This window comes from Artemia sp. Qi Xiang Cuo, chromosome 13 (assembly GCF_049724085.1).
Source record: "Artemia sp. Qi Xiang Cuo chromosome 13, ASM4972408v1, whole genome shotgun sequence".
NCBI lineage: Eukaryota > Metazoa > Arthropoda > Branchiopoda > Anostraca > Artemiidae > Artemia > Artemia sp. Qi Xiang Cuo.
The window spans coordinates 5,864,951-5,890,514 of record NC_142806.1 but is presented as its reverse complement, the minus strand read 5'-3'; the positions used below and the strand labels follow the sequence as shown (position 1 = coordinate 5,890,514).

The following is a 25,564-nucleotide window of genomic DNA, read 5'->3' as shown; positions in this document are numbered from 1 at the left end:
GTATAAACTGACGTAAGATGAGTTCAGGGGGAGGCCTCTTAATTTTGATGCCCTTGGTACTGTGTAATTCAAAATCGAGTGACAGATGACTTCCATACTTTACCCTGCTATAACCCTTTTTATAAAAAACAAAAGAAGATAATGAGGAAATTTGTGAAGACGGCGAATGACACAATGACTACAGCCTAAGCGGACGTTTTGGCTATATATGCAAGAGCAATGTAAAAACCAAATTAAAAAAAAAAGAAAACAAGAAAACAACCATACTATAACATCTCGTTCATAAAATAAATTTTCAAACTAAAATAATTAAATGAATGTTGAAAGAGTTTCAGCGTCATCACCTTATGTTGCTTCACCGAATCTTTCTTGTTTTGTATGATGGAAAAGCAGTGTGGTTTTCGTAATAGGAAGCCTTTTCAATGCGCGACTTGATCTCGAAGTTACAATCCCCTACTGAAAGTGTTATGCTCTACATATTTAGCTTGCTTTGACCCCGAGAAAATTACACTGAATAAGCAGAAATTTTGAGCATATTTATATTTTACAGGTTACAATGTCGGACAAGCCAGCTGCAGATAGAGCTTGTAAGGATCCGAACCCAATCATAGATGGCCGAAAAGCGAATGTCAACCTAGCTTACCTTGGAGCGAAACCCAGAGGAAACGTTGCTGCTAGTAAGTCAATATATTAGTGATTCACCCTAACTTAAGCCCATAAGACGCTGTTTTTAGGGCCCCTCTAACTTGAAAATTTCAGCTATTATAAGCGCTCAATTTTTAATAGCAGCAGGAGTGCAATTGACGGAAATGTAGGGGGCAAGATTTTTTTTCCGATTCGTTAATGGTAACACCAAAAGGGTAATTTATATATATAATAGGGGAAATTACCCACGTCGTCCAATTGGCGCCCCTGAATGGCAGTTTTTACAAGCTATAAGAAATTGTAATTTTTGGACAAAACATTTTCATACAGAGGAAACTTTATTAATATTGTTTTGCTAAGCTAGTTAAGAATGGTCTATTTACTCTTATATTTTTCTGAAAATAGCTGCTTATCGTGTAAAATAGAAAACCTATCTGCTCAAGTGCCGCTAAAAAAAAGGCGTCTTTTCGAGCGACTAATGTCACGCGCTTACACGCTATTTTTGACGTCGCCCAATATTGGTCCCGTTTTTGAATGGCTTTTGCCTTTAACCGTTTACCAGTTGCATTCGATTATTTACAGCCAAGGCCGTATCCAGGGGGAGGGTTACCGGGTTTGAACACCCCCCCCTGAAATTGTTGTCCGACTCGTAAGAATGTAATATAAATGCATATAAACTAATTTTTGTTGCGATTTTTAATTTTATTATGACACCTCCTCCCCCCCCCAACAAAAATCGTGGTTACGCGCTTGTTTACATCCACTTTTGTCTGTGAGTTATTGATTACTGTTCCCCTTTGATTAGTTCACCAGTGAGCAAGCCAAAAACGGCCGAATAGTTGGCAATTGAATGGCAATATGGTTGTTTAGCATTTACCGGCAAAACGTTTTCCCGTCGCCAGTGTAACCAAGGTTTGGGTATGACCGTCTGTAAGTAAAGTTTAAAAAAAAAAAACCCCTCGTCTTTAGACTAATCGATCTGCTAAGATCTCATTTCTTTGACCTCACATCATTTTGCTTATATTTTTGTCTTTTGCTTAATCAGAGTCGTAAGATCATAGAGCTCGCTGATTTCAGTCAGAAGTGCTTAAACTTAATGAATTAGAGGACTTTGATAATGCTCTCATCGAAGTAATAAGACCACTAATCAGAATGAACTTCGATCTATCCGAAAATCGAAAGAAACAGGGAGATCCACTTGGGAGAGGGGCTTGGGGCTCAGGAACCCCAATAAAATCTTTCATTTTCGGAATTTTTTGGTAAGTCAGATGAAATTGGTTCTTTTTTATTATTGACCTTCCTAAAAAAAAAAAAATACTCAAAAACATCCCGTGTACCTCTCTGTTGAGAAGGGAGATCAGAGTCTTTAACTTTTATTAATTTTTTCTGGGTAAATTTTTTTAGGTCTTATCAGAATGACTAGCCAGTAAATTGCAGCCACAGGGTTGCCACCTGGTGAAATAAAATCACTAGATTTGAGTGATTTCTGGCAACCAAAAACGGGGCTATATTTTGAACTTCCTTTATTGATACTTATCAGTAAGTTCGCGCAGCAACCCGTCTGGGCAAAATTGTGGCTCCTGAAAAAGAATCTCGAGAAATTAGACGTCGACTTTTGATTTCACTTTTTTTTTCTATGGCCGAGGAAGTCATTCAGGGGTTCCCAACTGGGGGAGCATGCATTCATGGGGTTGCGAGAATAAATTCTTCGGGTTGATTTTGAGTTATTTTCTATAGAATTACCTAATATGGATCATGTAGTTACTTAGTTGCTGAACTGTAGGTACAGTGCACGTCTTGTAGATTTTTTTAGTGGGCGGGGGGAGGTGTATGTTGAAAAATCCAGAGAAGTACAGAATGGACTACGAGCTGGGAACTCCCTGTTTCCGAACTGAGAGAAATTCTGGTAAATGAATTAGGCAAAATTATGATAACGGAGCGCGCCAACAAAAAGAAAAAAAATAATGCTATTAAATAGGTTTTGAACCGAAAAGACAATGTAATAATTATCCTATCGATGCTGATGCAGAAATGATTAGAAAGATGGGGAGATAAACGTATTTTTCAAGAAAAGAGGGCGTTTTTAGAAGTTTATTAATCTGCTTTTATGTTGGAAATTTCGAAGCAGAATCTCGCCCATTTTTTTCAACTACGGCAGGAATCATATTTTCAAGAACCACTGCAGTTGTTTCCGGCTGGAAGAAAGCCAAGCTTTTGCACATATGATTTTTGTTGTTATACATCTGTCAGCAATAGCTATCTCATGATAATCGCACAGCGCTTTTGAATTTTTTTGTAGTTATTTTTGGTACATAAGTGTACTTTTTGATTTTTGAAAGTATAGAAATTGATGCCACTGACAGGATGCACGGCGTCACTAATTCCAAGTGTGTAAGGTGATGTTCTGGCCAAAATAAAATTCGTTGCTACACAGTTGCTACTGAGCTTACTAGAGTATACTAGACAGATTGGCTAGCTCTTCACCGTTTTCGAGTTCCAAATCTGGTTTTCAATGCGATACTTTGATTCTTCGTAAAAGCGATTTAATCTTTTTCGCTGGGATGAGCAATGTTCAGCAGATATAATAATGGCAATGAAAGGCCCTTGTCCACTTTCGGGCCCAGAAGAGGGGGTCTAAAATTAAAACAACATTCGTACCTATAAAATTAAAATACACATTTTTAACTGGGAGGGGGTATGGGAGTCAATAACCATCATTTCTGGGCACGTCTTTCACCGAGAGTAGGCTTTTACGTTAAGTTGAATTTTGTCGACACTGCAACATGGCACAGGCAATCCAAAACTTGTTATATGCCATTTTTTTTTGGAAAGCTCATATTTAAACCCCACACGAATAAACTAAGCGATGTCAACTGGTCTAGTCAGTTTTTTTCCTAATCCTATTTTGTTATAAAGATGTATAAAAGTTATTTTTTCAAAATACTATATTCGCTTTTTCATTAATAAAAATTGTGGAAATGTTGCTTTAGCGATTGCGGTTGTTCGTCCATATCTTGATCCAAAATGGCCCAAAAGCTATGTTGAACTTAAGTTACAAATAAGTTAAACTGAAAATAAAAGAAAATTATTTGAATGAACAAATGATAGGCCTATCTAAAACAAAAAAAAAAACTAAAATGAAAAATCAGCTGGAAATATATATATAACAGATATTGCTATGAATAAATAAATTAAACCTAAAATGAACTAAGATTAATTGCTAGTCACACTTAATCTTGCGCAAAGAGTTGTTCATGAATGACATGAGCCTCAAAAACTAATTTTTAGTTTTCATCCGGGTGTAAAATTATGATGTGTAACATAACGCCTCTCAAGTTATCGTAGCCGCTTTGCCTCCGTGGTATCTAGAACTGGTGATTTTTTTTTGCAAGTTTAGATGATCTTGCCTACTCTTGAGTTTACCAAGAAAAGAAACTCAAATAAATCACTGATCATGAATGACAAGATTCCCAAAACACGTTTTTTAGTTTTTCCGTCGACATGTAAAATTTATGACGCGTAACATAACGCCTTTTAAGTTGTCGCTGAAAATTGTCTACGCGGCATATAGAACTAGAAAAAATGAGCTTTGTCTTAACTTTTTTTCCAACTTAAGTATTTAGGGCCTTTTCTTGATTTTCCAAGGAAAGAAGACTAAAAAAAATGTACAAAGTAAATATAACATTTTACAAAATTATTTAAAAGGTTTTCTGATATCAGAATTGTGTTCTGCTGCAAGGTTACTAAAAGAATTATTTCTCTCTTGGGAGTCACCAGACAAATTTTTCACGGGGGAGGGGAGAATTTTGCGACAGGGGTCAAGGGGTTTATTACCTATAATTTTAAGACCAACCTATGTGTCGGAGAAATATTTTTCCATCTTTCGGGAGAAATATGTCTTTCTATCTGTATTTTTACGACCGATACGAGTCAGATAATTATTTCGGGAGGGGGCCTTGCGCTAGAACTAGTAAAATTAGAGATTATATCTGACATTTTTTGTCAAGTTTATAATAGCTGGCATATTCTTAAGGTTTTCAGGAAAAAGGAACAAAAAGGAGTTGCCTACTCAAATTTGGCAGGATTGTGTAAGAATCCTTAGAAGATTTTCTAGTATGAAAAGTAAAGTTGTTACAATTCCATTATATAGGCCTTTCTAAAAACTCAAGTTTGTTTAATGCTAATGAAATGAAATAAAATAGGTTGAATATAAAATAATTTATACACAAATTTGTGCTTTGTATATGCCACTTAGGGGTAGGGGGGTGGGGGGTAAATCCGTGCATATTTTAAATACGTTTCTTAGCCTAACCTCGGTACCACCCCCCCCCTAAAATCCAAAAAACCACAGTCTAATATCGTATACACAATGAAAACCTTCTATCATTGCCTGATATACAACAGTTAAGACGTCTCAAACCGGCTTTTATCATTGCCAGTCTATAGTGATTGAGCCGAGAGGCCCATGTAATGGGATTGTACCATACGGTTTCCTGACAAAGGAAGTTGGTCTTTGATAGTTCCGTGATTTCTTGGAAATTTTTTGCCGATTACGCACGTGTTTTTTGTAGAAGTCTTATTTCGTGTCAGAAATAGTAGGACTAGAGCTAATTGTTTCAAAGTTGGCCTACTGGAGTTACTGGCCTACTGGCCTACTCGAGTTTCCAGAAAAAGAAACTAAAAGAAAGAATGTTCAACTTTATCGTAATGTTAAAGGAGCACTTGGAGAGCGTTTTCTGATAAGAAAAATATTGTTTCCTAAGAAAAAATATGACCATTAATACCATGGCGGTCATCATCACGGGCCCAGGATAAGCATTACCCCCCCCCCTCCCCTCGGGAAACATAAGGCTTTTGAAATTGTACCAAAGGAGGGGAATGAGAAGACGTGTTGCAGATTAATCCTGTTATAAGGTTTCGGTATTTTTCACCAATTGAGCACGCTATTCCACTAAAAAATGAATTGCGTAAAACCTTTGCAATTAAAGTTGCCATCGCCAGCCCAAGCTTGGTATCCTATTAATCTTGATGGGAGGTGGCGCGAGAAATTCGGTCTAAATTTAGAAAAGATTGTTTACCAGATACGGCTAATGCATTTCTCGGATGCGGAGTTTGTCATGACAGTTTTCTTGAATCTTTTGTCTTTTTCTCACGACTTTGTGAAGTCTGGACAGGCAGCATTGGAGGGTATAAGTTTTTGGCTGCAGTGGTTGGAAAGGCATTCCGTTACATAACATAAATATTACACTATAGAGGAATAAGCACCGGTGCGGTTTAAGGGGGGTAGGCTACAGAGGGGGGACTTGCCCCAGGCGCAGAAATTTTTAGGGGCTCAAAATTCCAAATAAATGATCTAACGGTTATAATTATTTTGTAATTTTTGAGATTTTATTTGTTACCCTACTTGTTAAATATACCGAAAACATTGAAATTCCTGAACTGTTCGATGTGAGTAAAACCGGTTTGTCTGTCTGCAATCTGTTATAATTAGCTTAGTCTCAGTGAGAAAAACTATGATGCAGGTATATTTTATTTAAATACTTAATACATAGAAGTAATTAAGTTAGGTATTTATCTAATACGTTCTGGATGGCCTGCTTTCCATGATTTTCTTCTGTATTTACCATAATTTTGTTGCAAAATATTATTATATTTTCATCATATTTTGTTATATTTCATTGGGATTAACCTAACTTCACTTCTTGGGTGGGGTCGGGACATTTAACAAGTACCTTTTATTTTTATTAAAATAAAGTAGGGGGCGCAAGTTAATAAATGAAAGTAATTATTGAATTATTAATTAATTGATAAAATTAAATGAATAAAAAAATAAAAAAATAATTAAATAATGATAATAATTAAATTAAGATAATAATAATAATAATAATTATAATAATAATAATAATAATAATAATAATAATAAAATAAATCATCAATTAATTAACAAAAAAAATATTCAAAAATAAATAAAAAATAATTACATAATAATCAAATTAACATAATAATGGGTACTTTCCCATTATATGGGCACTTCTAAAAAGTCAAGTTTGGCTAATGTTAATGAAATAAAATAGGATGAATATATAAGAGTTTATAAACAAATTTGGGCTATATATTTGCACATTAGGGGGGGGGTGGTGGTGGTAAAGCATTGCATATATTAAATACGCAACCTAACCTACCCTCGGTACCTTCCCCCCCCTAAACCCCAAAAAACAACAGTTTAAATATCGTATACGCAATGAAAACCACGCTATGGATTGCCTTACTCTGAATCCATCTATTGAATTAACCCGTCAAAAACGGGTTTTTCACGACTGGTTTCCTTGTAGGTGCCCATGACTGCCCATATAATGGGAAAGTACATAATAATGATAAAAAGGTAAATTATTAATTAGTTAATAAGTTGAAAAAATTGTTGGTACTTATGTATTATAGCGACCACAGTCAAGAAGTGAAGTTAGGTTAATCATAATGAAATATACCAATATATAATGAAAATGTAATACTTTAGTAACAAAACTATAGAAACTACAACATAGAATTATTAAAAACAGGCCGCCCAGAACGCTTTATATTAAATACCTAACCTAACCAACTATATATTAAATATTTAATTAAGATGTACCTGCATAGTAGTTTATCTCACTCAGGCTAAGCTAATTATCTCCGAGTGCACACCGTGTGTTGTTCTTGAGCTGGTTTTGCACCAGCTCAAGAACAACAGTGTGGTTGCTATAATACACAAGTACCAAATTGCTAATAAATAAAAAAACATGTAAAAATGTGACGTCAAATTTTTTGGGGGGCAGGGGGGGGCAAATCAATATTTTGCCTCGGGGTCAAGAGAGTTCAGAACCGCCATTGAAAAAAATAGGTTTTAATCTCTTTAAGCTTTGAGCAAACGAGATTTGTTTAGGCATCAACGATATGGGCTATAATTTGAGATTCTGGAGATTGCTGCAAAATAATTTACAGACCTAGTTGCAAACAACTTGTGTAGTAGAGTGGATTACCCCCCCCCCTTCCTCCACCACCTAAAACGGGGAATTAAGTTTGCAACGGTGTAAATAACTTCAATAGTAAGACGAGACTTGAGTAGGACGTTCATAAGTATAAGTTTGAAGTAGCCTATATAGGCTTGTATATGCTTGCCATCTGTCTTTTATTATCAAGAGTTGGTACCTGTGAAGTTTGCGACCCGTTTTTATGGTCCGGAGACCCGAGATACTGCTCAAGTGATGCGAGAGCTGAGCCGCCATCAGAAAAGTGGCTAGTCATTTGGGTGTGAGTTCTCTCTTGTGACTCAAGTAGCCAATCTCAAGGGTTCAAGAGCCAAACTGCTACTTGAGTGAGGTTTAAGTCTCACGCTGGCGAAGTGGGTATTTGCGGAACTGATAGTCCTGTTATGTTATTCTAATGGAGTAGGCCTAAGGATAATCTTTTTTGTTAGAACTATAAAAGAATGTAGTTACAAGAGTGATTGAAACTTGTAAACGAGCAAAAATGGCTCAATGAATGACGTGCTTTGATATAAGAATCGAGCAAAAATCTTAGAACCGTATATAAAAAAAAATTATGTCGGATTTGCACGCTATTTTCATCAATTTGACTATCCAGTTTATAACGGCGGTCGTAACTACAACAATAAGATGAGACTTGAGTAGGCCGTTGAAAATTATAAGTATGGAGTAGCCTACATAGGCATGTATATACTCGCCGTCTCTGTCTTTTTTTTCCATGAGGTGCTGCACGTGAAGATTCCGACTCATTTGTACAGTCCGGAGGACTGAGCTACTGCTCAAGTGATCGCGAGAGATGCCGCGTTCTCTCTTTTGGTACATATTGCCATTCTCAATGGGCTCAAGACTCAAGCTACTGCTTGAGTGGGCTAATAAGGCGGGTATATGCGGAACTGATATAGTTCTGTTATATTACGCTGATGTAGTAAGGACAATTTTTTTTGGGTACTTATGTCTTATAGCCACCACACTCAAGAAGTTAAGTTAGGTTAATCCTAATGAAATATACATAATATGATGAAAATGTAATACTTAGTAACAAAATTATGGAAATTACAACAGAGAATTATGGAAACTAGGCTACCCAGAACGCATTATATTAAGTGGTTTGTTAATGGTTTCTATCCTAACTGAACCTAACCAAACCGAAATACTAACTATAGATAAAATATTTAGTTAAAATATAGCTACATTGTAGTTTATCTCTATCACGCCAAGCTGATTATCATCGAGTAATAACTGAAATACAGAAAGAAACCGGTTCTACTCAGACCAAGAACTTGAGTGTGGTAATTGATAAGATAAGACATAAGTACCCTTTTTTGTTAAAACTATAAAAGAATACAATTAAAGAATGATTGAAACTCATAAACGAGGAATAATGGCTTACTACTAGAGGGGGACAGTCATAACCCTCCCCCCTCATTTTGAGGATAGCTCCGCCTCTAATAAAACATCATTTTGGAAAAAAGAAATGCAACGCAGACTAATGAGTGTGTAAATGACTCGGCAATAACTCAGTAAATGACTGAGTGTGTAAATGACTCGATAATAAGTGACACCAACTAAATGGGGAATTGTATTTTACTGAACTTTCCAGGTGCTGAGAAGGGGGGTTTGGTAGCATTCCCTAATCTGTGGTAGTTTCTCTTATTTAAAGTTAAATCGCTCTTTACATGTTATTTAAGAACTTTGGTTTTTTAATACAGGTGAAAAGAAAATCAATGATTATTCTTTGAATCTTCTAAAATGATTGATATGCGATATTTAGTTTTGATGAGCCCTTAAACAGCTCTCTACGATGTTCAAGTGCCCCACTAGCAGAAAAAAAAAATAAGGGTACTTACTTATGTATTATACCGCCAACACTCATCTTTACACTGTGTAAAATTCGAGAACAAACAAATTTATCTGTCTGTATTGAGAAACAATTAGCTTACGCTCAGTGGAACACAAGTAGCGGGTGACAGAATACATTGGAATTATACAGTTTGGGCTATATATTTGCCCATTATAGGTGGTGGGGGTGGTTAGGTTACCCCCCCCCCGTCTAATGTGTAAATATTTAACCCAAATTTGTTTCTAAAGTTTTATATTTTCATCATGTTTTGGTATTTTTCATTAGGATTAACCTAACTTCACTTCTTGAGTGTTGGTTGTGTAATACATAAGTACCGAAATAAGAAAAGAGGACACATCAGTGCTATCCATGCAAAAAAAGTGATATCATTATTGTTCAAGAAATGGGACTGTGGTTTCCTGTAATTGGCCATGGCGATTTTAATGGTTTACTTTTTTGTCTCGATCTAACGCCATTTTTGGGGGGTTTCAAGCTATTTTCGAAATTCTCTTAAATTTGTTCTCAAAATAACATTTTACTATTTAGACTGGTTTAGATAATGGTTGCCATTCTTGAATCAGCTAGTAATGATAATTTTTCTCATTTGCCACTTTTTTAAACGTCTTTTCTAATTTTAAAAGTGTTTTTAATTTTTTAAATTTTGGTTACAATGTGCCGCGTTTCGTCCTTTACTAGGTCGCATAAATATCTTTATTGTTACAGACTATTACAGCTAAAACTTAAAAACTGATCACAGATTGGAAACAACTTTGATTGACAATCTAATAAAGTAGCAATGCTTAATCATTGCGTGAGAAATAAATGATTAGGGACAGCCAAAAATAAGTTGGCCGAACAATAACAGGAGGACAAGAATCTACTCTTAAAGTGCAAAGGACAACGAAAATTAAATCTGATTTTTGAGATCTGATAAATCTGATCAGATCTCATTTCATCTGAAAGCAAAAATTTCAAGATATGTTAAGAATTTTTTGCTGTCCTTTGAAAGTCTAGTTGTCGTTGGAAATAAGCACATTTTTAATGTTTAAATTTTTACGGACGAAAAGCTTTCATAATTTTGAAACAACCAAAAGAATAATATTAGAAAATCGTGGTGTTTATGTATGAATAGACTGAAAATGAAACCATGGGACCTACATTTTTATTTTAATATCCTTGGTACTTGAAGGCCGGACAGACTCTGCGTTTTTCAAGCTAAAACCGGCCGTATCTATTCTGCACAAGCGTATTTTAAGCTAGGTTTTGACCAAGGAATTGTTCTGGATTAAAGTTCTTTTTTGGTGTTTTTATCGCTTATTTCTGCTTGAGAGTCAGACTCAATTAACTTGAAAAGGTTTAATACCGGATTTGTGGAAGCATTTTAAAAAGTGTGTAAAGGTTTAAACCTGTCCAGTCTTACTTTATATGCTTATTGATTGGTAGTCTAGCAAACTTTCATCTTTAAAAGCTATGCTTTACAAATTTTAAAATCTTCGCAAAAAAAACACAGCATAAATACTTGTTCTTCGCACGTGTAAGCTCTTAAGATGATGGAAGACAGCGCTACGTCTGTTTGGCCCTTTACGCTTGGAAGCGATAAATGCAACGTGTAGGCCTATATCTCTGAATAACTTGCAACACCTTGGTAGGACTTTTTATTGATTGGTGTCCTCATACTTTAACGCTGGAGGGATTGGGGAAAGTCCTCCAATGGTTACCATATGACAACCTTCGAAAGAGAAGTAAAATTGACGTAACTGGCTTAAGCGGGTTTAAAAACTTGAGTGTGTGCCTCGCCTGTACACTGGAACTTGACGATAAATAAAAGTTTAAATAGGGATAAAATCCTTTTAATAGACAGTGTTTCACAAACAGTGATAAAATTTAACAAAAAATACAAAATATTTTGGTCACATATGCAGTGACCGTCATCAGTAAACGTCGTCGTCAGACCGAAATATTTAGTATGTTTTGTGAAATTTTATCACTGTTTGTGAAACAATGTCTATTAAAAGGATCTTATCCCTATTTGAACGTTTATTTATCATCATGGAAAGGCAGTGTGGTCTCCAAAATTATCTACACTGGAAATTATTTCTGAAAAGGAAACAGGCGATGTCAAAAGATCAAAAACAAGTGATTTATAGTGAGAATATGAGAAAAAATCTCTATAATGGTATGTCTTGGGGGATCATTTACTTTGGTCCCCTCCTTACGCACCTGTCTTACGTGAATTTTCCTGTTTAACTTTTCGATCTTGTCTGTACTACTAAGTCCAAAATGGACATCACCGAGCATATAGACTGGAGTTAATTTGAGGCGGGAGGGGGTAAATTTTGAGTTTTAAGGTTGTTTATTGTTTTTATGTGAAGAAATTTCGGGTTAAAGACACCCGGTCTAATGGTTTACATTTTAAAGTATGTCAAGTAATTTTAGTATTTATACGTAAGTAAACTAAAGATTGCAAAAGTTGTTTTTTTTTAATAGAACTTCACTACCAAATGAAGCGAAATTATCCTTATTTTTTGGACAAGCTTACGTCAAATAATTCCACAATTTAAGGAAGAAGCTGCTTTTTAAAATTTGATCTTCGCATTAAAGCTTCTTGCCGCTTCTATTAAGGGCCGAACTTATTACTCCTGGGACAACCGTTATTATTTTACTTAAAAGGCGAGTTGTCCAAATGACTTAACCACACCCTTTCTAGCCATGATCGATAGATAAATAGCTTCTAATTAAAGCCACTGTGAAAATATACAGTCAAACATTTGTGGTCGAATTGTATTCTGACTGTATTGCAAAACAGAAGGCCCTGTTTCCCACTAATCCTCCGGTTTTGCAACCATTCTAGAGGTCTTGACTCTGGTCTCGGCCACACGACACCAGCTCAAATAAAAAGTCGGCTGTGATAATTAAAGTGCGACATATGCCATTTTGGTCGAAAATGAGTAATGCATGTGTTATGGGTAAATTAAGCACGAGAAATCAAATGGTGCAGTCAGAATTGTCCTATCTGGTACCATTAAGAAGATAAAAAGAGACATAAGCCTCTAAGCGATGCATGTCTTTTTTTTATATGGTCTTGTTGCAATTCAGAATGACAGAAGAGGATCATCTTATTGAGCTGTAACATGGGGACCTGGCATTTGTCTCCTTTTCTTTTCAAGGAAAAAGGAGAGATACGCCATAAAATGGAATAATTTTGAATTCGCTCGAAATGCTTGAATCTAATTTATACCACCGGAAATGAGCATAAAAAGGTGGTTTAGAATATGTTCCCTTTATCCCCATTAGCCTTATCCTTCAGAGCGACCACAACCGACAAACTTTTTTTAGTTTTTTGACTCCTGAAAAGTTACAAAAATGGCATATTTTGCACTTTTAGTTATGACAGTCGAAATGAAGGATGTGTATTACGGGTAAAATTTTAGCTTCCATAATCACAAAATTAAAACACAACATTTTGGCAATGATCGATTAGCCATTTGCAGCCTTTCTAGTCATAATTGATTAAAGTAGATAACTTCTATTTCACTTTAGCATGAAAATATGGAACCAAAAATTAGTGTTCCAAATTGTATTTTGATTATTTTGGAAAATAGGATGCCCCAAGCCTCCGGTTCTACGGCCATTCTTTTGGTCCTCACTCTGATATACACGACATGTGTAATGAACCCAAAGGTAGGGGCAGAAAATGAACCTCCTTTCTTCATAAAAATTTTGCTAAAATATATTTTGGGCCATTATTAATTAGCCATTTCTAGCCATGGTCAATAGAGATAGATAGTCTCCACCTGAATTCAACACGACAATCTGGAGCCAAAAAATAGTGCTCCAAAGGGTTTTTGAAACATTTAGTTATTCCTACTGATTTCTTTAAAGGAGCCAATATAGCCTACTAGGTCATGTCGTGTGTGCCTGAATCAGGACCAGCGATGCCGACGCTTTGAGATAAATTACAGCACTTTTCTGTCCAAATTGTACCACAAAATATTTTTATGGCACAATTATAGCATTCAGCTTCCATTTAACCGACAAAAATACTAGAACAGACTGAAAAACAAGCAGCCTTTTCCGCTCTCTTCTTCATCCATCCTCCCTTTGAAGGCGATTCTAAGCACAGTTTCCTCGTGTGATGCTTAGTTCAAAATTCTTCGATTTTTTTTTTTTTTTTTTTTGTGTTTTTTTTTTTTTTGTGTGTGTGTGTGTGTGTGTGTCATGTTTGTTTCCGACGAAACAGTCCTGATCTGTTGATTATATCCCTAAGAGTTGATTAGTGGAGACTACTACTACTACTAACAACTCACCGCAGCACCAAGCCGCCTGAGGCCAACACAGCTACGCACGGTCCTCCTCCATCCCATCTTTCTCCATCTTTCTTTATGACGTCCTCCCACCCCAGACGAGGACGACCTGCTTTCCGTTTAGCCCTAGACGGGTGGCCGAAAAGAACAATCTTTGGCAATCTGTCATCCTTCATCCACCCAACGTGCCCTAGCCACCTCAACAAAAGTTGCGAAAAAGTGAAACTTACCCTTGCAAATGCAGTCAAAATATACTAAAATGTACTAGAAATTTTGGAATGTATCATAAAATGTCCGAATACGTATTGTACAAATTATTGTGTTGTATTCTATGAAACCGAATACGTATTGTACAAGGATCTCCCAATTGTAATTTTACCACCGTTGGGAACGCTGCTCAGGATTGAAAGAATGGACGCAAAACCGGAGACTCTGGCACAAAGTTCAGAGCCAAAGGCACGGGTGGCACTAAGTTCTGCGTATTTTTGAAAGATAGCGCTCAACCCCTTGACTTTACTTTTTCAGCCGTCTTATTTGTTTTTGTCTTTTCTTGTCTTTTTTTTATGGGTGGCAGTGTATTTGTGTGGCAGTGTATAATGTATATGGGTGGCAGTGTATTTGTTGGATTTTGACGTTTTTATGTTGTTTGGGTGTCTGAGGCTGAGAAGTCTAGCTTCTTTCGTCTTTTTTTCTCCTTCCTCTCTTCTTATTTTACTTGATTTGCTTTTGTTGATATCATATTGTATTGTGTTTAGTCCCTTACAGGCTATAGTCTCTGTGTATTCTTGCGATATACATTTTTTTTTTTAATAAACCCAATTATCATTATTATCAAGATACCGCATTGGTTTTACAAATTATGTGACCTTGAGGTGTTCAGCCCCAATTTAATTTCCCAAGGAATCTTAACTTTGGACGGGGGGGGGGGCTCAAATAAAAGAAACATGATAATACATGTCCAACGATAACGTCATTACGAATAATTTTCCACATTCAAAACCATGCACTAGGTCAGGTTGTGTGCGCTAGAGTTAGGACTAATAAATAGGATGTAAAACAAAGGACTAGAGGGAACAAAATACTGGGCCAAGGGCAGAGGTGGTGGCAAAAAAGTGGGTACATCTTTAAAAGATAGTGCCCAAGCCCCTGGTTTTATTCTGCGTGTTATTTGGGTATCAAGAAATCACAAATCAGTATTTTGATCAAGAGAGAAAGAAGTAAATTAAAAAGGAAAGTTAAAAGCAAGCAAAATGAATGAAATAAGATGAAGTAGAGGGGCATAAAATGCCTGCACTCAGATAGGGGCTGAGGAATTCCCCAAAAAACCTCCAAGGCTGCTTTTGACCCTTGTGCAGAATGGTGGCTTGAGCACTTCTGAATCTCATGATTTGTATGTTTTTCCAGAATTTCGTAAAATATTCATAAAATTTGTCTGTTTTGCTTTTAATGGAGCAAAACGTTTTGCTCCGTGTAATTTCTCCGTGTAATGTGCTTTTAATGGAGCAAATTTCATTGCTCCGTGTAATTTCAGCTCCGTGGAGAAATCCGGTGTATGTGTATGAGCCTCCCTCTACCCCCGTAACGGATAAAATCGAGAAAAGAACATTGCACTTTGGTAAAGATGATACTTGTGTCGCGGAGTCACCATCTATCACTGTCATCATTTGTACATTCTGTCTACTGTGTCATCTACACTCCGACATTTCCTTGTCGAGGTGTATGTACACCTTGGCTGTCCAAAATGATTTAGTCCTATGGGATTAAATCAAGCTTTTTGCAATTGTAGTTTGAACTTTAACTAAGGAGAAACTTGTTGTTTTTTGGATCGGTTTTCCAGGAGGTAAGAATTGATGCCAAAAGGCCAACAGTCCAGTGCGTTTCACCTATTTAAAGACTGTTTAAAAATATAAATGTTTTGATTTTGGGCCTACTATTTATGCACTATAGGCCGAAGCTAGAGAAAGAAAATTAGAAATTATTCTCTTCGTTACATACATAATTTCTTATACTTTTTGGTACCTGTCTATTATATACAACACACTTGAGAAGTGAAGTTTTGGTGAATGCTAATGAAATAAAACAAAATTATAATGAAAATATAATACTTTTGAAAGAAATTTTGGCTATATATTTGCACATTAGGGGTGGGGGTGTAAAGCATAACATATATTAAATACATAACCTAAACAAACTTATTTTAACCTAACCAAACCTATTTAACCTAAACAAACCTATTTAACCTAATGAAAAAAAACCAACAAAATATGATGAAAATAGAATACTTTACTAGCAAAATTGTGAAAACTAAAATTTGGAAATATGCTCTCAGAACGCAGAAATGTCCTCAAGAACCGCGTTAAAATTAACTCGGCCTTCTGTCCTTATTCCCGCCCGCCACATGTACTCATGTAAATGATGGTAGGATGTACCTCGGTGCTGGTTGTTCCTCCACTTTGTGGAACCCCACAGTCTCTCTACTTTTTGGGTAGAGGCACCGGTTTCTGGGTCGACAAAATTATTTTTGTGGTTCATTGCCGAATGATTAAAACCTGCTTATTCCAGCTCAGTTGTAGCCCTTCCAACAATCCGAAATGATTCTTGAACATCCATGGTGAGATGCTATATTCTATCACTAGTCAAAGCAAACTAACCGGTATCCTCAAGAATCGCGTTAATAATGAACTAAAATGACTATTTTAGCTTGACTGTTTTTGGCTTTTTTTCGGATTTGTGGCTGTCTCCCACCCCTTGAAGTAATTTCCTCTATTCATGACTATTCCAATGAGTTGGAAGCCAGATATATGACTTTCATGGATTCCATTGGCAAGTGTTTGTTAGAACTCTATGGCTGCTGAAGCTCCTTAAGTTGACAGGAAGCCTTTGACTAGCCGGATATGAGCCATCATCGATTTTGGAATTATAGATAGGAAGATGATTTCTGACAAATTTATTGAAACTTTTGTGAACAAATATACCCTATACGACAGATCAGGTCATACACAGGAATCTATATTTTGAGGCCAGTATTACAACATTTTTTAGGAGCCAATAATACATATATATTCGGGGAGGGGGCAATATTAAAAAACAAACATTTATTTTCATGATATGAATAAGAAGTGAACAAACATTCAAAAAAATTTGGGATTTTTTTGGGGGGTCGAGTTCCCTCCCCTTTTTACGGCCCCAAGATAGACTACAGACTACGGGGCAGGCACGCATATAAGCTGGTGGTTCGTGTTCCTTCCCAATTTTCAGATTTTAAAAGTTTTATCTATAATTTCTTATAATTTCCTTGTACCTCGGTGTTTATTTTTTTTAGTTAGTACTCCCTTTATAAGGATTATGCACTCTTGGTATAAAGTCCGTCTTACGTGCCTGCTTCGAAGAACCAACCACATTGGGAATCAAGATGAGAAAATTTCCAAAATCTTGCGTTTTAAATGTTCTTTATCATTTTTAATAATTCTATAATTTTCCTCATTTGTCTACTTGAACGACCCTTAGTTATTTCTGCTATTTGGTTTTCAATCCTGTTGTTACTAATATACACAATCGTATTTGGACCCAACCTTACTGAGGTGTATCATTATTTTGTAGTTTCCCGTATTCTCTCTATATACACTCTTTAGTATGTCATTTTATACTGCAGTCGACAAACAAAATTTATCCCCCCCCCTCCTTAAATTTTGATCAATCATTATAATCATTTCCTAGTTTAGAAAGTAACGGCTAAATGTGCTATAAAATAGTTGAATAATCATAAACGCTTGTGGCATATCACCATGATGTCGCCAAGGGGATGTATGTATTTTATAAACGATTTTTCTTTTTAATGAGAAAACATTAATTTTTTCGGACGTACATCAAGCAAAACTTTAGGCCCCCCCCCCCCCAAAAAAAATAAAATAGATAAACAACTTGCCTAAAATAAGTAACCAACTACCATAAATCTAGACGAGCTTTGAGCTTGAGGCCCATTCACAATGAGATTTTACTCATGCTTACCAAAAAAACAAACAAAAATATATGGCTCATTCAAAGGGTTTATGGGGGCTAATCCTCATTACACTGCCTGAGGTGGCTGAATCCCCGGCCTCTAAAAAGTTCGAAGTGTCTCCAATACGTAAATTTTTCTTTATTACATAGAGATTTGATTATCTGCGAAGTGGTAAGCCCTAGTTTCCTCCAAGGACAGTGTATTTACTGCCAAAGACTGTGATTGGTACCGGTTAAAAAAATAATAAAAGGCATTATTTTATTAACAACCCTGGAAATTTTTTCTAGGTTTTCCTCTTGCTGGGTTACGTGCAGGATTTCCGACCCTTCTACCAAGTAAATTTGGGTAATTTTTCTAATGTTATTTTTGTATTTTGGATTACTTTAACGTGGAAAGACCCCCCCCCCTTCTGTGTAGATATTGATGTTACGGAATACACACATCATGTTAGATCGGGTACTTGAAAAAAAAATTACAAATAATATCTCGAGATTTGAAGGAGTTTTAATGGTGATGTCCATGGTTATACATGAAACTCCCACAGAATATTACTATCTCGCATGTAAGCAAATGCACTGAGTAATGTTACTATATATTTACATGTGATACAAGTGGTGCCATTCTAATTTCTATAAACCTTTGTCCATCTGGTACAAGTGTTGCATTTAGTTTTCTAATACACGTAGTTTTAGGTTTCAAAAGACGCATGTGTTTCCTTTGGACACCTGTAATATAGCTTACGGTTGCTGCTTATTGAGCCCAGATTGGGTGTTGATAAGGACTTGGCTTCGTTCCTAGAAAAAAAAATTGCATATAAATCAAAAGCTTGCTAAGGCGCGTCTACATTACATTTTTGCTGTTTACATTGCTTGCCAATATCAGTAGACGGTGTAGCCTACTATACTTTTTTTTTCATTTTTGGAACGGGCGGGGTGGATTTAAGGGATTTTTAGGGGTATCTCCCGCTCTTAAGGTCGAAATTTGTGCTAGTTACAGGGTGGAGGGCAAAACATGCCTACGGGGTAGTCCAAGTTCTGTTTCCCCCCTCCCTCAGAAAAAATACGATCTGCATACGTCGCTGGAAACGGTAGAAATTTAATGAGATATAGAACATTCGATACGCTTTCTGAAGCTCATTTTCTTCCAGACTTTGGTTACTCCGTTTTCTGCTGGATATAGATAAGTTCTGTCATTCTAGTATGTTCATACTAGGTTCTGGCCGTGAAAAGACTTGAGATCTATTCTTACCTGTCTAGATGCTAGGTTGTTTCTCGTAAAAAAAAAACTTTGAACTCGGAGCCTAAGTTAGAGGAGGATGATCCTAAAAGTCTGTTTTTTGTGTAAATGATAGGCTTTAGCAGAGAACAGCTGATAGGACAGGGGTTGGCGGAGGATGGGATGGGGGCATAAAGCTTATTTAATTTTAGGCTTGCATTCTGGGGCGTAATTTGCTTTGGGCCAGGGGGGTGGGCTCCTGCCCCTACTAGACCTTGGTTTGCCACCTGGTGCTTATATTTTATAGCTCCTATGCTAAATTCTTCATCTAAATAGAACCTGTTTCTCTGATAGTAAATCCTAATGAAACATCACAAAATATGACGATAATATAATACTCTAGAAACAAGTTTGGGCTATATATTTCCACATTACGGGGGGGGGGGGTAAAGCATAGCGGGTCTCCATGCAAAATGTGTTAGGTACAATTATTCTGCATATTATGAAGTAAGATTGTTTTCTAAATTCACACTGTCCTAATACTTTACAACCCCCCCCCACTCCACCCCCTAATGTGCAAATATATAGCCTAAATTATATATTTCCCATCTATTCTGTCACTTGTCTTTGTTTTGTCTCACGCTAAGCTGAAAGAAACTAGCGAATGAAACCGGTTCTGCAGTGCGTCAATGGATGAAGAACTTGAGTGTTGCCGCAATAATACATAAGTACTTGCCACCCCCTGACCCCAATTCCCCCATCCCAGTTGAAATATAGTTTCCTCAAGAATCTTGTCAAAACTCAGACAAGCCTGCATAATTCAAGCACCCACAGAAACTGGTCAGTTTTCTTTAGTATATCTCTACCTTTATGGTACTATATGGCTCATTCTTCAGTTTTCACTGCCATTCTCACTTGAATTGGTAAAGTTGGCTCCAACTCCCCCCCCCCAAATTTTGACGAAATTACGCCACTGCTTGCCTGTTTTACTGGGGGATTCCCTTGTATCAATCCTAACGGAGGGAGTCCCTGATTTGTGGATTTGTGCCAGAAGTGTTGCGTTTAACCAACCCTTATATATTAACTTACTCCAGTCTCTTATACAAAGTTGCTGCTACTGGCTGTTGTAAGTAGATTTCTTCTTTTAATAATCAAATTAATAAACTGCAAATTTCAAATTAAGGACCTAAATTTGCCTTTGTCAGAACTCTTATACAGCCAATACAGTCACGAACAGAACATAAAATTTGCTTAATTAAATTATGTCCTAAAATTTAGAAAAGATGTAATACATCCATTAAGTTGGTAATTAGCCTTCGTAAGCGAAAAATTCTAATGACGTAAGACGGATTTCCATTCGAGGCAATTTTCCAGCTTCCGCAATTGCCCATTTAAACACAAAGGAAATTCTTCGTATAGGAAATTGGCTAGAATGGGACAATTTATTTTTAGTTCCAAGTTAGATTTCAACGTTTTGGAAATACAAATTCGACTCTCCAAAATAAAAATGTATTAAAAGTCAAAAATGGGGTTTGACTAATTCCTCAAGTTTCTTCTTAATTTCCGACCTAATAGTCTTATTTGGATTTGTTAATTCAAATGGTTGTTTGTGACAAAAGATAAATTTTTGAGGAGAGTAGGAAAATGGAAAAATGTTTTTCATTCTTTTTAGTGTTATTAAGTTATTATAAAAATGAATATTATTTTGGACATCCAAGATATGGCAAAACAGCTACTACTACTAACAACTCACCACAGCACCAAGCCGCCTGAGGCCAACAACTACGCACGCTCCTCCATCCTAATATACTCAAATCCTCCCTCTTTACACCTTCTTAGGAAGTTCCCATTTCCCTTAAATATTTCTTTACGACATCGTCCCACCCCAACCACAGACGACCAGTTTTCCGTTTAGCCCTAGACAGCTGGCCGAAAAGGACAATCTTCGCCAATCTGTCATCCTTCAACCGCAGAATGTGTCCTAGAATCCTAGCCATCTCAACCTTTGTCTCATTATAGCCCTAAAAACCGGAGTTGAACCACACTTTTTGTACAACCTACTACTTGAAATACGGTCAGTTAGCCGGGTGCCCAAAACGATCCGCAGGCAATTCCTCTGGAAAACATGCATCGCCCGCTTCACTTTTCGCCCGCTTACCGCTTTTTACAAAAGTACCAAACTAATATATTGGGCAGTAACAACAAAATCTGGTTTCTTGAATTGGTTTGGTGAAAAGTTACATAATCATATATGCCCTAAAAAATAAAGGAAAATCGGTAATTCAGTACTGGGGCATATGTTCTATTGCTTATGTTCTATAGCCTCTGCCCGTGATGAGCGGCAACCAAATATTGTTTTCTAGGAATAAAAAAAAACTTAAGAAAACTCTGTTTTTAAATGCAGAGATTATCTTGAAGCAATAAATTTAAGAAATCTAGAGATATCGTTTTAGCCGTATTTATTCTAAAAGTTTTATTTAGTTATAATTTGTTACAACTACCTGCTTCCCATGTTTCAGATCTTTTTACGAAGAATTTAAGTAATTTCTCTTTAAAAATCTCTTTTTCCAGTTTGTTACCAACAAAATTGATAAAACTTGTCCAGTCAATTTTAAATTATTTTTCGTAAATTAGTTGTAAAAAAAAGCAAAAAACAAATCAGTGCTCCAACATGTCGGTATAGATAGTTGTATATATTTTTATAGCATAGGAACATTAACATTGCAATGGATTGAGGGACATGGCATTACATTACCAAGTAGCTGAAAATAAAAACATTTCCTGCCGCCCGCCCCCAGCGAAGATCCATCCATACCTGAAAACCAGGCTTTCTAAGATTTTCGGATGTTTTGGAGTTGTGAAGATTTTTGGTAATACCACATTTTCGTCTGTGTTGCCACGTTGAATCGTAAAATAAATAAGCGAAACTAATTGGCTTAATTTGACAACGCTTTTCGCTCGTAAAAATGCAAACATTAACTTTTTGTTGATTCCCAAAGATATATACCTTCAAATGAAAGCTACACTCTCTTAAGCGGTTTGATGTCAAGTTTTAGCTTATTTTTTATTGATTTTGTTCTGCCTTATTCTTTTTATTTTTAATTTGGCGCCCCGTACTGCCAAAAACTGCATGGAGGTATTTCTATTCAAAATTAAATTTGTGATTTTTTAAATTGTTTTAAGATATATATGGTTGTGTAAATTTCCCCTTAACGAATTAAAGAATTCGAAAATTCAATTTCATTTTCCTTTGTACTTCACTATGTTTTAATTTTTGACAGATGCTTGCGTCTTGTTTCTAATTTTGTTGCTTTGGCGACAAGTTCTATTTATAGAAAACTATAAATTCTTGTTCTCAAACTCGTTAAGACAGGTGACAGTTGCCCCCAAAGGATGTTTTTCTTACCCTGCGAAGATTTTTCACATGTGTACAAAGTTTGAGAGCACATATTATTTTCTTTGGGATTTGTGGGGTATCCAATAAATGGATGTCAACTATAACTACTTATGGTCTGTCTTCTATAAAGAATTTTTGCGTGAACAAGTTTTGCGGTTTTTACTTTGTATTGTCTTAAGCTGTCACTTACGCAGTACTTTTTTTTTGGGGGGGGGGAGGGGTGATGGTCGTAGACTGCTGATTAGGGAGCTCATGTGACGGGTAATTTTAACTTATCCAGTTTCAAAAACCCGTTCATTCAGAACTAGAAGAGTGGCGTGAAAATGTCATTTTCCCCACCCCTAGCAGCCCAAATGAGGGTTGTGTAGGGGTGATTAGGAGTTCATTGGACAGATAATTTTTTTCCATTCTCGAATCATGACTACCCTAAAATAAAATGCCACAAAGTTAGAAAAATGACCATTTTTTGGTACAATTTCACAAATTAGGGGCGGGGGGTTGTCAGCCAAATACGACCAGGGGCGGATCCAGAATTTTTTTAGGTGGGGGGGGGAAATAGGTTGATCCGAAAAAAAAAATTAGGGAGGGGGGGGGCGCAAAATAGGTTGGTCCGATAAACTTGCGTTAGGAGCAAGTTTAATTAACGCAAACTTGAGTGAATTAAGTAAATTACACTACTTTAGACTACGCTAGGGGGGCGCCCCCTTGCCCGCCCTGGATCCGCCACTGAATACGGCTATTTGGTACTTATTGGTTATTTGAAACATATTCAAGAATTACGTATAGGTTACATCTCAGAAAAGCGGTTTCATAGCTACATAAACAAGTGATGGATGATATAACGCTTTGGACTTGTATAATTTGGGCTATATATTTGCACATTACGGTGGGGGTTAGGCTAGGTTACGTTGGGTTAGATTTCCCTAATCTTGTCTCTAAAAAATTATTTTATCATTATGTTTTGTTATTTTTCATCAGGATTAACCTAACTTCACTTTTTGGGTGTATTTCCAATAACCGACAAGTACCGGCTAATTTTTCGGGGGAGGGTGGGAATAAAATGAGTTGATAATTTCAATGACAAGTGCTGAGAAATTTGGGAAAAGTTGGGGCAGTGGTGGACCCGGCGGTCCCTCCTGTGTACCTGCATGGTTACAGGGGCTAACATATTAGCTGGAAACTCCAGAGAGGTATTGTCAGACATTTCTCAATTTCGCTCTAAATCATTATGCCCTATACAACGCTGCCATATATTAAAAACGATTATTATCTAGTTAACCGATAAAGAGATAAAAAAAAAAGATTTTAAGTAGCTAACCAAAGAACGATCAACTGAGGGATTCAAGGACCGTTTTATGTAGTAGTAGTTTCATTGTAATGAGCTACGTTTCAGTAGCTATCGTATCTTGGTACCAGGGTATGTTTGGGTAAAAGTCATTTCGGGTTATATTCTGCGACACTGATGTTGGTTAGCTTGCTCTATGATTTATGTTATTAAGGGAATTGTCTGATGAGAACAAGGTTCTCCTTGATAGGCTGATGCTCCTTGGACAATTGGCCTAAGTTAACGTAGCCCTTATTTCTTGGGGATTTTGTCTGCTCGTGAGTCATTAAATTGTGTGAATAATAAAACAAACCTGATCTGAAACCTGAAACCTGATCCTGTTACGTGACACTTTGCTATAGCATCAATTACAGATCCAAGGGGAAAGCGTGGGGGTTGTCCTTCTGGCTTGAGTCCATTTTTTTCAGTTTGTACTTGCATTTATTTGAATCTATGAGCATAAAATAAAAGAAAGAAAGAAAATAAAGGCAGCTAGGGGTGTGTGCAGACGGGGGAGGGGGCTCTGAATCCTGACCCCCAAAATCGTAAGTTTTTAAGAATATCTGAGCACTTTTTATTCAGCTTATCAAATAAAATTACTTCTGTATTATACCAAACACAATGTAGACACAATGTAGAAGTTTGGTGAATGTAAGGTCTCAGAAAACCGTTTCATAGCCACAAGACAAATGACGGGTGACAGCAGCTATTGGACTTGTATAATTTGGGCCATACATTTGCACGTTAGGAGGGGGGTGGTGGTGGAGGTAAGGTTAGGCTGGGATAGGTTACTTTACCCCGACCCCCCTAATGTGCAAATATATAGCCCAACTTATATTATTATATAAACTAAAGTATAACATTTACATCATGTTTTGGTTTATTTCATTATGATTAACACTTGAATGTCTTCGGTACAAATAAAATTTGTTTTTCTTGTTGTTCCCCTCCCCCCCCCCCCTTGACAAAGTAAAATCCCTCGCACGTGATTTTATGCATACCCCTCCCCCATCAGAAACCTGTTTCTGTTTATGGGTAATATTAAAAGAGGCAATATCTTAAAAAACTATATATATATTTCTTTTTACAATCCTAATTACCACTGTTGAAGCTATACAGTCTTTATTGATATTATAAAAGAAATCATTTTTAAGCACTTAACAACAATATTGAAAGTGTGTTGTTTATGTTGATGTGAGATAAACAGTGTTTATTCTATAGTTGAGATATTGCGTCTTTAACGTCTTGTAATCTATGTCCTACTATTGTCGTATCTCTTTTATGCATACATTGCCGTAGCTCTTATCACTTTGATAAATTACGTTGTTTCTTCTGTAAGAATAAAAGAAGAAAAACAAAATTTTTCAATGAAACGTATAGAGCGATTTTTTAGATTTGAAACGAGTCGGAATAAACTCGTTTAAGAAGCCAAATTTAGTGCGAACAGAAATAACTAAGGGTCCATTTTCACGAGGATGAGTGCTGATGGAAGTCAACCATCCCCGGGCATGCTGGATGCTGGGTTTATTTGTGCCGAATTTATTAAAATAAGTGTGAGTACTTGTGTATTATAGCGACCACACTGTTGTTCTTGATCTGTTGTAAAATCCGTTTCTCTGTGTGGATTCGGAGATAATTAGCTTAACCTGAGTGAGATAAACTACTATCCAGGCATATTTTAATTAAATATTTAATATATAGAGGTGGTTAGGGTAGGTATTTAATATAATGTGTTTTGTGCGGCCTGCTCTCCATAATTCTCTGTTGTAGTTACCATAATTTTGTTACTGAAGTATATATTTTCATCATATTTTGGT

At 36.4% G+C, this 25,564-nt stretch overlaps 1 protein-coding gene and 1 long non-coding RNA gene across 4 annotated transcripts in view; one reads left to right on the top strand and one right to left on the bottom strand.

Moving 5' to 3' along the window:
* Positions 1 to 530: 530 nt before the first annotated feature.
* Positions 531 to 25,564, top strand: part of LOC148944878 (uncharacterized) — a 181,821-nt gene continuing 156,787 nt past the window's right edge. Inside the window, exons 1-2 of the mRNA XM_089098835.1 lie at positions 531 to 677; positions 18,099 to 18,156. Of these exons, the coding sequence (XP_088954961.1) occupies positions 557 to 677; positions 18,099 to 18,156 (179 nt within the window). The 5' untranslated portion in view covers positions 531 to 556. The remainder of the gene's footprint in view (positions 678 to 18,098; positions 18,157 to 25,564) is intronic.
* Positions 3,581 to 24,198, bottom strand: LOC148944880 (uncharacterized). 3 transcript variants are annotated; one of them, XR_016142701.1, is made up of 3 exons: positions 24,061 to 24,198; positions 18,412 to 18,605; positions 3,581 to 3,713 (listed from the first exon to the last, which is right to left on the bottom strand). It is a non-coding gene; the product is annotated as an uncharacterized LOC148944880 (long non-coding RNA). The 3 variants fall into 3 exon arrangements; XR_016142703.1 differs by lacking the exons at positions 18,412 to 18,605; positions 24,061 to 24,198 and adding an exon at positions 16,241 to 16,395; XR_016142702.1 differs by lacking the exon at positions 3,581 to 3,713 and having other exon boundaries at positions 18,304 to 18,605.